The following is a 13,035-nucleotide window of genomic DNA, read 5'->3' as shown; positions in this document are numbered from 1 at the left end:
TGTACTGGAACAGCTTGGCGAGCAGCGCAGCTGGTTCTGGAGCACGTCTTCAGTACTATGACCGGAAACTTGTCAGGGCCCATAGCCTTTGCAGTATCCAGTGCCTTCAGCCGTTTCTTGATATCACATGGAGTGAATCGGACTGACTTAAGACTGGCATCTGTGATGCTGGGGATCTCAGGAGGAGGCCGAGATGGATCATCCACTCGGCACTTCTGGCTGAAGATGGATGAAAATGCTTCAGCCTTGTCTTTTGCACTGATGTGCTGGGCTCCTCCATCATTGAGGATGGGGATATTTGTGGACCCTCCTTAGTTGTTTAATTGTCCACCACTATTCATGACTGTATGTGGCAGGACTGCAGAGCTTAGATCTGATCCATTGGTTGACTGTTCATGCTGACTGTCTTTGATTAATCAGTGTCTTTCTAAATGAAAATTTATCCTAACCCTCAGAATTTTATCCAATAATTTTCCCATCACCGAAGTTAGGTTGACTGGCCTGTAATTATGGTCTATCACTTTCTCCTTTTTTAAACAATGGTACAACATTAGCTGTCCTCCAATCCTCTGGCACCGCATCTATAGCCACAAATAGCAAGGGTCCCAGCACCGATCCCTGAGGTACACCACTGGTCACAGGCTTCCACTTGCTAAAACAACGCTCGACCATTACCCTCTGCCTCCTGCCACTAAGCCCAGTTTGGATCCAATTTGACAAATTGCCCTGGATCCCATGGGCTCTTACCTTCTTAACCAATCTCCCATGCAGGACCTTATCAAAAGCCTTACTGAAGTCCATGTACACTACATCAACTGCTTTACTCTCATCTACACATCTAGTCACCGCCTCGAAAAATTCAGTCAAGTTAGTTAGACACGATCTCCCCCTGACAAAACCATGCTGACTATCCCTCATTAATCCCTGCCTCTCCAAGCGGAGTTTAATCCTGTCCCTCAGAATTTTTTCCAATGGTTTCCCAACCACTGATGTTAGACTCACCAGCCTGTAATTACCTGGTTTATTCCTGGTACCCTTCTTGAATAATGGTACCACATTCGCTGTCCTCCAATCCTCTGGTGCCTCTCCTGTGGCCAGAGAGGATTTGAAAATTTGTGTCAGAGCCCCTGCTATCTCCTCCCTTGCCTCACATAACAGCCTTGGATACATCTCATCTGGGCCTGGGAATTTATCCACTTTTAAGCCCGCTAAAACAGCTAATACTTCCTCCCTTTCAATGCTAATATGTTCAAGTATATCACAATCCCCCCCGCCCCCCCGATCTCTACACCTACATTGTCCTTTTCCGTAGTGAACACAGATGAAAAGTAATCATTTAAAATCTCACCTATGTCCTCCGGCTCCACACACAGATTGCCACTTTGGTCCCTAATGGGGCCCCACTCTTTCCCTGGTTATCCTCTTGCCCTTAATATACTTATAAAACGCCTTAGGATTTTCCTTTATCTTGCCCGCCAGTGTTTTTTCATGTCCCCTCTTCGCTCTCCTAATTACTTTTTTTAAGTACCCCCCTACACTTTCTATACTCCTCTAGTGCCTCCGCTGCTTTCAACGCTCTGAATCTGCCATAAGTCTCCTTTTTTTTCTTATCCAATCATCTATATCCCTCGACATCCAGGGTTCCCTGGACTTGTTGGTCCTACCCTTCACCTTTACGGGAACATGTTGGCCCTGAACTCTCACTATTTCCTTTATGAATGACTCCCACTGGTCTGATATAGACTTTCCTACAAGTCGCTGCTCCCAGTCCACTTTGGCCAGATCCTGTTTTATCATATTGAAATTGGCCTTCCCCCAATTCAGTACTTTTATTCCCGGTCCATCTTTGTCCTTTTCCATAACCACCTTAAATCTTACAAAGTTATGGTCACTATCCCTGAAATGCTCCCCCACTGACACTTCTACCACTTGTCCGGCTTCATTCCCTAGGATTAGGTCCAGTACCGCCCCACCTCTTGTCGGACTTTCTACATACTGGCTCAAAAGCTCTCCTGTCTGCATTTTAAGAATTCCGCCCCCTTTAAGCCTTTAGCACTAAGACTATCCCAGTTGATATTGGGGAAATTGAAATCCCCTACTATTATTACCCTATTATTTTTACACCTCATATGAAATAATGAGAGGGAAATAACGATGGGAGTAAGAGAGGCAAAGTTTTTTTTAAAATTAATTTTTTTAAATCTTCAACAGTAACTAAAAGCTGAAGGAATGAGACTCAACACTTGTAAAAATAAATTTTCAGCGCCAGAGAGGTTATTTAGCAGTAATTATGAGTTATCACACCATTAGAAATTCACTTATATTTACACTCTTTCTGGTATATTTAGTGGGTAAGTACAGCAACTTCAAGCTCTTTATGTGTTTCAATGCCAAATCTCTTGCTGATTTACCTGTGCAGCAAAGCATGTGGAGAAGCAGGGCAAATTGAACAACAACTTCCTGCTTTCTATGATTAACTGCACATGTGCAGACACTGGAGACTCACTGTTACTTTTGTCCCAAAATCCAGGATTTAGAATCCATAATTTGAGATTAAATTAAGAAACATTTGTTACAGGTGTATGATAAAATTCATAAAATAAAACTCTATTTGTTCAAATTCTAAGGGGGGAAAAGGACGATCGGCTACTAAAGGGAACGCAGTAAATGCAATGCACGAGGGTTTTCAGAAGACGCTGATAAGATGTCTCACAAGAGCTTCATTAGAAAAGTACAGGCATACGGCATAAGAGGAAATATAGTAGCATGAATAGACAGTTTGTTGAGAAACGGGAAACAAAGAATTAAAGTAAATGAATGTAGGAATGAAAGGAATGTAGTAGTGGTAGTAGTAGGAGATAGTATAGTAAGGGGGATTGACACTGTTCTGTGCAGCCAAGAGCGTGAATCCAGAAGGTTGGGTTCCTACCAGGCCAGGGTTCGGAACATCTGCTCAGGGCTGGACAGGAACTTGGAGTGGGAGGGGAAGGATCCAGTTGCTGTGGTCCATGTAGGTCCCAACGACATAGGTAGGACTAGGAAAGAGTTCTGCTTAGTCAGTACGAGGAGCTAGGCACTAAATTGAAGAGTAGGATCTCAAGGGTAATAATCTCTGGATTATTACCTGAGCCACGTGCCAATTAGCAGAGGGAACAGAATATTAGTGAAGTGATATGTGGCTCAAAGACTGGTGTGGGAGAAGTGGGTTTCAGATTGTCGGGCACTGGCACCAGTACAGGGGAAAGTGGGGGCTGTACTGCTGGGATGGTCTGCACCTGAACCGTGCTGGGACCAGTGTTCTTGCAAACTGTATAACTAGGGATATAAAGAGGGCTTTAAACTAAACAAGGAGGGAGCTTGGGCAGATGTAGCAAATCAAGCAGTAGAGTCCAGGCAGGAGAGCAGAATAGTAATATGGGAACTGAAGATCAGAGAACGTCAGGAAGGGACAGAGAGAGACAACCTAAGAGCACACCAACAGTTAAGACTAGATGTTTCAAAAAAAACAAAGAACAAAGAACAGTACAGCACAGGAACAGGCCATTCGGCCCTCCAAGCCTGCGCCGATCTTGGTGCCTGCCTAAACTAACACCTTCTGCACTTCCGGGGCCCATATCCCTCTATTCCCTTCCGATTCGTATATTTGTCAAGATGTCTCTTAAACGTCGCTATCGTATCTGCTTCCACCACCTCCCCTGGCAGCAAGTTCCAGGCACTCACCACCCTCTGTGTAAAAAACTTGCCTCGCACATCCCCTCTAAAAACTTTGCCCCTCGCACCTTAAACCTATGTCCCCTAGTAACTGACTCTTCCACCCTGGGAAAAAGCTTCTGACTATCCACTCTGTCCATGCCGCTCATAACTTTGTAAACCTCTATCATGTCGCCCCTCCACCTCCGTCGTTCCAGTGAAAACAATCCGAGTTTTTCCAAAACTAAAGGCTCTGTATCTGAATGCACGTAGCATTCATAACAATGTAGACAAACTGATAGCACACATTAAAGTAAATAAATATGATCTGATAGCCATTGCGGAGACGTGGCTGCAGGATGACAAGGATTGGGTCCTGAATATTGAGGGCTATGACATTCAAGAAAAATAGGAAACTAGGTAAAGGTGGAGGGGTAGCACTGTTAATCAAGGATGGCATTGGTGCAATAGTCAGAGATGACCTTGGTTCAGGAGATCAGGATGTAGAATCTGTTTGGGTGGAGATGAGGAATACTAGAGGAAAGAAATCACTAGTGGGAGTGGTCTACAGGCCCCTAACAGTAATCACAATGTAGGATGAAGTATACAAGAAGAAATATTGGGAGCTTGTGATAAAGGGACGGCAATAATCGTGGGTGATTTTAATCTACCTATAAACTGGAAAAATCAGATTGACAATAGTAGCCTGGATGATAAGTTCATAGAATGCTTTTGAGCTAGTTTCTTAGAGCAGCACATTCTGGAACCAATCAGACAGCAGGTTATATTAGACTTGGTATTGTGTAATGTGACAGGATTAATTAATGACCTCAGAGTAAAAGTACCTCCAGGTAACAGCAACCACAATATGATTGAATTTTACATCCAGTTTGAAAGAGAGAAGAGTGGGTCTTTTAAACTTAAATGAGGGCAACTATGTGGGCATGAAAGCTGAGCTAGCTGACGTAAACTGTGTTACTAGGCTAGGAGATAGATCAATAGAGAAGCAGTGGCAGACATTTAAGGGGATATTTCAGATTACTCAGAATAAGTATATTCCTAATATCAAGAAAAATTCTAAGGGGAGGACCCACCATCCCTGGTTAACTAAAGAAGTTAAGGAAAGCATTAAACTTAAGGAAAAAGCATAAAATTGCACAAAGATGAGTGCTAGGTCAGATGATTGGTCAGAATATAAAGAGCAGCAGAGAATGACTAAAAGGTTAAATCAGGAGAAAGAAATTAGAGTATGAGAGGAAGCTAGCTAGAAATGTAAAATGGATGGCAAGAGTTTCTACAGGAATTTAAAAAGGAAATGAGTAAGTAAAGTAAATGTTGGTCCTCGAGAGAGTGAGAATAGGGAGTTAACAGTAGATAATAAGGAAATGGCGGATGAAATGAACAAATATTTTGCTTCTGTCTTCACTATAGAGGATGCAAAAAACATTCCAGTAATAGCTATAAATCAGGAGGTGGAAGGAAAAGAGGAACTTTGTGAAATTACAATCACCAGGAAAACGGTACTGCCCAAACCGATGGAGCTGTGGACTGACAAGTCCCCGGGTCCTGATGGGCTTCATCCAAGGGTCTTAAAAGAGGTGGCTAATGAGGTAGTAGATGCGTTAGTGTTAATTTTTCAAAATTCGCTGGATTCTGGAAAGGTTCCATCAGACTGGAAAGTAGCAAATATAATCCCTCTATTCAAGAAGAAGGGGGAGGGGGGCAGACTGAAAACAGTATAGGCCAGTTAGCTTGACGTCTGTTGTGGGGAAGGTGTTAGAATCGATCATTAAGGAGGATATAGTTGGCCACTTAAGAAAAACTCAACATAATTGGGAATAGTCAGCATGGTTTTATGAAAGGGAAATCATGTTTAACCAATTTATTGCAGTTCTTTGAAGAAGTAACACATGCTGTGGATAAAGGGGAGCCCATGAACATGCTGTACTTGGATTTCCAGAAGGCACTTGACAAGGTGCCAAGTAGGAGTTCATGGTGTGGGGGTAACATATTGGCATGGATAGAAGATTGGCTGGCTGGCAGAAAACAGACAGTATGCATAAATGGGACTTTTCTGATTGGCAGGATGTGACAAGTGAAGTCCCACAGGGGTCTGTGTTGGGGCCTCAACTTTTTACAATTTATATCAATGACTTAGATAAGGAACGATGGCTTGGGTAGCTAAATTTGCAGATGACACAAAGATAGGTGGGAAAGTATGTTGTGAAGAGGACATAAGGAGATTGCAGACCAATATAGATAGGTTGAGTGAATGGATAAAAATCTGGCAGATGGTGTATAATGTGGGAAAATGTAAAGTTGTTCACTTTGTCAGGAAGAATAAAAAAGCAGAGTATTACTTAAACAAGAACAACTGCAGAATTCCAAGGTGCAGAGGGATCTAGGTGTTCGAGTACATGAGTCACAAAACGTTAGTATACAGGTACAGTAAGTCATAAAGAAGGCTAATGGAATGCTATCGTTTATTACGAGAGGAATTGAAAATAAAAGTAAAGATGTGATGCTTTAGTTATACAGGGCATTGGTGAGGCCACAACTCGAATACCGTGTACAGTTTTGGTCTCATTTAAGGAGGGATGTAAATGTGTTGGAGGCGGTTCAGAGGAGGTTTACTAGATTGATATCTGGAATGAGCAGGTTGTCTTATGAGGAAAAGTTGGACAGACTGGGCTTATTTTCACCGGAGTTTAGAAGAGTGAGGGGAGACTTGATTGAAATATATAAGATCCTGAACGGTCTTGACAAGGTGGATGTGGAAAGGATGTTTCCTCTTGTGGGTGAGTCCAGAACTAGGGGGCACTGTTTTAAAATTAGGGGTTGCCCTTTTAGGACAGAGATGAGGAGAATTTTTTTCTCTTAGAGGGTTGTGCGACTTTGGAACTCTTCGCCTCAGAAGGTGGTGGAGGCAGGGTCATTGAATATTTTTAAGGCGGAGCTAGATAGAGTCTTGTTATGCAAGAGAATCAAAGGTTATTGGGAGTATATGGGAGTGTGGAATTCGAGACACAAACAGATCAGTCATGATCTTATTGAATGGCGGAGCAGGCTCGAGGGACCAAATGGCCTACTTCTGCTCTAATTCATATGAGTGTTACTCAGATTGAAGAATGGATGGAAATGCTGTATCCCAGAGGTATGTTCTGAATCCACTTTTGGTCTCAGCATATATTAATATATATTTAAACTTGGGTATAGGGAGCATAATCTTGAATTTGCTGACGGCACAAAGATTAGAGGTTTGGTAACCAATTAAGGAGGTTGATGAAAGACTTTAGGAAGACATACCCAAGTTATCAAAGTGGGCAAATACAGCTTAAAAGAGGAGTGTGAAGTAACACAGAAAAACAAAGGAATAGGATTATACATTTAATGGAAAGACACTGAAGGGTGTGCATGAGAGACCAAGGGATTCAAATATATAATTCCCAGAAACTGCGAGTTTTTAATGATTTCTGATTTTCATTTGCCTTTTTTTAATATTTCAATTATTTCAGACAAACACTAATTATAAATTTGCCTTCCTCACCAAACTCTTTCATTGGGTTAGCGATACCAGACACTTGATACAATATGCTGCTTTGATATCATAATGAAAAAAAACTAGACACTGAGAGGGTAACATAGCAAACTACATCCAATTAATAGTTTTTAGAGAACTAGAAACTGATTGGAAAAAGGCATATTTTTAGATTAAGATAATCTGATACACATACTGGTGATTTTATTAGTGTTGTACATATATTTACAAACTTACATTAGTTGAAAACTTCCATCAGGAAAATAAGTTAAATCAGTCCTGACCGATGCCCTTCCTGGTCATTATTTACCTCATATTCCACAGGCCAATCATCTCACTCTAAGTGACATTCAATTTTTAGAATAGTACATTTTTCCTGCTGAAATTACACAAAAGGTAGAAGGCCATTCACTAATGGTGATTCTTACATACAACCAGACAGTGCTTTCATAGTCCGTCTGTGATACTGACCACTCTTCCCCTCTTGCCTATCCCAAATCTCTAGAAATGCTTTCAATCTTGGCAGAATGAAGGATTGCTCATAACAAATAAAGAATGAAAATGATATCAAATAGGAGGAATTTCAAACAACAGGAAATAGCCTGATCAAGCATAGACAGACATAGATAGGCTGGGGAGCTGTGCTAATGAACAGAGGATACCATTTAATAATGGGCAAATACACTGAGATTAAGAAAACATCATAAAGAATCACAATTGCCAAATTATGTTATTCAACAGAGCATAACACAGGAGCAGTATTTAGGGGTACTGGATCACTGGATAAATGGAGCAAACAGGATCTTGGGTTGTGTAGCCAGAACAATAGAGTACAAAGCTCAGGAAGTGATTCTGAATTTGCACAAATCACTGATCCAGTCCAACCAGGAAGTATTGTGTATAAGTCTGGTCACTATTGTAATAATGACATCTAGGCATTGAAGCCAAGGCTCAGGGATTGTAAAGGGCACAAACAAGATAAATGTTAATATCTCTAACATAGTCCCAGATCCTACCAGAGGCCATGGTATCAGAATTAGAAGATGGAGGATGAAAAACTGTTTAGATTTAACTAATGTATACAGAGGATTCTTCGGGGGGGAAGGGGGGAGGTGGTGTTTGTATCAACAAATTCAAGAGAGTGTTCAAGAAGTGCCTGTAGAAAGATTTGGTGGAGAGCTATGACAGATACCATGGAATATGATGGTGCCAAGACACAGGGACTGGCCAAGTGGATCACAATTTAGCCCTTTTGAGTCATGTGCATTCCTGTATATTCCATATAAGCCCTCTTCAATACGCCTTAAAGTCTACCTCTTAGATTTTAGTCACTTCTCTGAATATCTCCGTCTTCGGCTTGCTGTTAATTTTTGTCTAATTATACTCCTGTGAAGTATTTTGGAATGTTTTATTATGTTAAAGGCACTATATAAATACAGGTTGTTGTTAAATCAACATTGAGTGATGTGATTCCATCCAAGTCTAGTTCATCAGGCCAAGACAGACACAGCTGGATAATCAATAACTGGGCAATGTATATAGAATTTGACCCCTAGATTTCAGTAAAGCGCGCTGTCTAGGTGCAGCTTTATACTTTTTTTTCATTACTTTTCTCACGTACTCTCACCACAGAAATTCATATCTATATATTGGAGAGATATTAACCAAAGCAATGCAAAACTATATATGCTTATATACGTAATACTTTCTCATATTAATGCTACAGCTTATACAGTGTCAAATGGTAAACAAACGTATTTCTGAGTTCCCTAAAACTGTACTATGAATATTTTAACAAAAATCAGCAGCTAATATATTCTTTTACAATTACAATGTGAAACTTACCACCGAATGGTCAAGCACAATTTTGGCTTACCTGCGTTCTGTAGAGTTTCAATATTTTGTGGCCTTGTTGCAAGCTCTGCAATTGTTTGTACAAATTGCGCTCTAGCCTTCTGGTACTGCTCAAAAACTGGGGGTGGGGGTGGGATGAATAAAAGTAAATTCTTGAAACCCAAGAAATCTCACACATAATAATTAAACAACAGAGTCCTAAAAACACACAATACTCACTGTGATTCACTCTTGCCTCTGAGTCAGAAGGTTGTGGCTTCAAAACTGACTCCAGAGGCTTGAGCACAAAATCAGTGCACAATTGCTGCACAGTTGGAGGCACTGTCTTTCAGATGAGTTGTTAGAGCAGAGGTCGTGCCTGCCCACTCAGGGGGCCATAAAAGATCCTATGGCACAGTTTGAGAATGAACTGCAGGGGGGGGGGGGGGGGGGGTTCTCCCCAGCTAATATTTACTTCTCAGCCAAAGTCACAAGAACAGATTTATCTGATCATTGCTGTCTGTGGGAAATTGCTGCCTATATTACAACAATGACTACAATTATATATTTAAAAAGTACTTCATTAAGTTTAAAGCACTTTGGGACCTCCTGAGATGGTGAAAGGCGCTATATGAATGCAAGCCTTTCTTTTATAGAAATATTCGCTGCTGAATTGCAACTTCAGATGAAATAAGGAACGTTATATCCTTCTCACCCCATGAAGGACAATAGTTTCCACCTGATTCACTTCTAAGAGTAGTCTTAAAAACAATAATGCTTATAATTTCTGAATGATAATTACCTTGTAAAGCTAATCTTTGAGTCATGGTGCCCGTAACTATATATTGGATGAGTTAAACTCTATATACACACACACACGACGACTGCCACAGTTGCGCTCTATCGAGTGTCCAAGACAACCACCAGCTCAGTGAATTGTGCTATGCCGCGGTTACCACAGCGACGAACCGGAAGGAGTTGCCCGCCAAATCCTTAGCAGAGGTCGCTACTTTGTGATTGTCACTTGAAGCGCATGAGCGGACCCAGTTGCTGAATCTGGGTTCTGTTTTCATTATTATTGTTGTTACTTTGTTCGCAAGTGTTCATAGTGTGAGTTTGCACGCCCGAAGATTCCCCCCCCCCCCCCCCACACTGTTTTGTTACTGAAGCAACCTTGTGTCATTGACTGACAAGTACTCCGTGTGGGGAGTGTTCGCATTATCCTGCGTGTAGCAGCAAAAGCCAGCCTGAGCTTTATTGTATTTGTTCTCGGCCTGTGTTACCGATTTTACTGTGCAATGCCACATTTTCAGCTGAAAAAGTGATTGTGCAATTTTCTACAGTACAGTAATGTTACGTTTTCACCTGAAAATGGACTAGGCATGCAGGTTATTGTACTATGTGTTAAACATTATTTCTTGGGACGTAAAACATTTATATGAAGAACACAATAAAACACGAATAAAATACTGTGAACGGCAAACATATTAACGTCTTGAAGGGTTAAAGCGGAAATGGATGAAGTGGCAGCAAATGCGAACGATCACTGTGCCTCAGCATGTTTGCGATCGTTCTGAATACAAGCGCTGGTGATTTGACTTTTGATTACAGACCATGTCAAGAAATCGTATGAATAGTCAATATAATAAAGCAAATAAATCTTGACTGGCGGCCCTAACGTTCAGTGTTATGTTTATGTTTTTTCATGAAGCAGTGAATATTATGCATGTGAAAACCAAGAATAACAATCATAACCATTTTTGCATAACCATGTTCGCTATTTTATGTATGCAACTGTATCGGCGAAAGGATAGTTCGCCAAGACCAATTCACGATACAATTTACTTCACTCGCACGTCTATATTCCAAAATATATTTTCTGCTTCATGAAAAGGACTAACCAACTCTAATGAAAAGCAGCAACTGAAATTACAAAATATGTTCGTCTAACTAAAGCTTGAATTTGTTCGTCACATCGATTAGTATTGATGTTAAAAATATTCAGAATATATACAACACGTTTTACATTTATTTCATTTCCAATCCCTTTTTAATGAGCGTGTGTTTTGTAATAATATTTACACAGCTTATTTGGATGTCTCCATTTGGATGTCTTACTATTCAGATGTTTTGTTCTCCGCTTTAACATGTGCTTTAGCTCTTCTGATTCGACTGCAAACACATTTTAGAAGCATCTAGAAGCTAAGATCGCCTCCATTATCCACTGTTTCACAAAAATGGAAAGGTTTCCCGAGATTCAAATGATTCTTTGTTAAATTTATTGTTCAGCTCCTTGGTATACTCATCTCTACGTGTCCACTTCAATCCCCGCAATAACATTTTTAGAAACAATTTAAACGGATATTGCAGTTAAATTACACTATAAGTGATTTAAGCTACATATTTAAAGCTGCATTATCTTCCAAACGTTGTGGATTCTGCAGTGCTCAGGGTGGTTGCACCTGAATGTAAAAGAAGCGTTCGACTCGCTTTCTGACTCAGATACTGATGACGCAGGCGCAAACGATATGCGCAGTTGCTAGCTTCGTGAAGAGCGATTAAGTTTAGTTTCGTTCCTTTTTTGCCGATTTAAGTACCATTTATCAAGCTTTTCCAAACAGATCAAAGTTATTCCATAACAACTGACGCAAAAATACTTGATCAAAGACTTACCTTTAAAAATTGAGCGTTGCTGCATGATAAACTTGAATGAGTAACCATGTTTCCAAAGTGCCGTGTGCGGAAAATGAAGCCATAAAACCAGTTGACTAATTCTGGCGGTCCTAGAGCTGACTTAATCCGGTACTGGGGTAATTACGCATCGGTCGGCATTTCAAGGTCCGCCTCTATTATTTAGACGTCACGACCTTGGAGCTGCTGAAATGCATCTCATTGACCCAGCGCTAGGCTGTCAATCAGCAGCTTTTGTCGTAATGAAATGGCTGTTTAAGGAGGTCCGATGTAATTTTGAGATAGGTGTGCATTCTGTAAATGATTCAATGCAATTAATATTTACGCGTTCTTAAATATTCAATATTAACAATTACATAAAATTCGGATTATTTTAAAGATTCTAAGTTACTTGGTTATTACAGTAAAAACCTAAGTATGATGCCAATTATAAGCCGAAATCGGTTAGCAATTTCGAGATTTATCTATTTTGAAAATGGAACTATTGGCATGGTATTGACTAAGCGCCAGTGATGTTTTAACATTCACACTAAAACTGTTTTGAACTTTCTCAAGGGCATTTAAGCAGCTCATTTGTCATCACATTGTCATATCCCGCTAAACAGTGTTAGGAATGAATGCTCGGACATTGACGAGTTGTGATATGTTTGCGGTTGGTGAGTGCTTAACTGTAATTTTTCACATATTCGGTCCTGTCAATATTATTGCCTAGTATCGATAATAGTCTATTGATCAAGAAAGTTTTGATAGCCTCATGTATCACAACTGTTGACTACACGTGCACCAAGTCTTATAAAAGCTGGAGAGACTATGGCAATAGTCTGTTTAATGATTAACTAATTTTATAGGTTTGAACAGGGGGGAAGGGGTTAGCCATAGCAACTCGCACATAAACTCATCATTTTATGCAAACAACTGGATTGACACCACATCCTACTGAGGAATGTACAATAAAAGCACGTGGATCTTCATCTCGGTTCTCCATAGCCAAATTATTTCAACACAAAGCAGTTCCATGTCTCCACTCGAATTGATTATACTGGGACACAACTAATAAAATATTGGTCTGCTGCTGATTTTCTCTTTTAAAAACAGTTTGTACAATATTGTATTGGTGAACAGCTTTTCCCACTATGGGAAATGTTTTTGTAGTCCAATATGATTGTCAGGATTTGCTATTTACATCTAAAACATTTTAAGGGATTTCTTTGGAATTATTTAAAACTAGTACATAGTTTTCACTCAATTCCAAATAAATGCAAAAATATAAATTCTCGATATTT

At 40.3% G+C, this 13,035-nt stretch overlaps 1 protein-coding gene across 4 annotated transcripts in view; it reads right to left on the bottom strand.

Moving 5' to 3' along the window:
- The window catches only part of spag6 (sperm associated antigen 6), a 256,251-nt gene extending 244,357 nt beyond the window's left edge, over positions 1-11,894 (bottom strand). For 2 of the 4 annotated variants that reach the window (XM_068013711.1, XM_068013716.1), the window contains exons 1-2: positions 11,735-11,894; positions 9,105-9,200 (exon numbers count right to left, since the gene is read on the bottom strand). In XM_068013711.1, coding sequence (XP_067869812.1) covers positions 9,105-9,200; positions 11,735-11,759 — 121 coding nt within the window. In that variant the 5' untranslated portion in view covers positions 11,760-11,894. Of the gene's footprint in view, positions 1-9,104; positions 9,201-9,863; positions 9,980-11,734 lie in introns of those variants that run through there. The other 2 variants (XM_068013713.1, XM_068013714.1) reach the window with 2 other exon arrangements.
- Positions 11,895-13,035: the final 1,141 nt, after the last annotated feature.

Source organism: Heterodontus francisci, chromosome 2, assembly GCF_036365525.1.
Source record: "Heterodontus francisci isolate sHetFra1 chromosome 2, sHetFra1.hap1, whole genome shotgun sequence".
Lineage (NCBI taxonomy): Eukaryota > Metazoa > Chordata > Chondrichthyes > Heterodontiformes > Heterodontidae > Heterodontus > Heterodontus francisci.
Note: the sequence above shows the minus strand (reverse complement) of the source record. Positions and strands in the feature narration are given on the sequence as shown.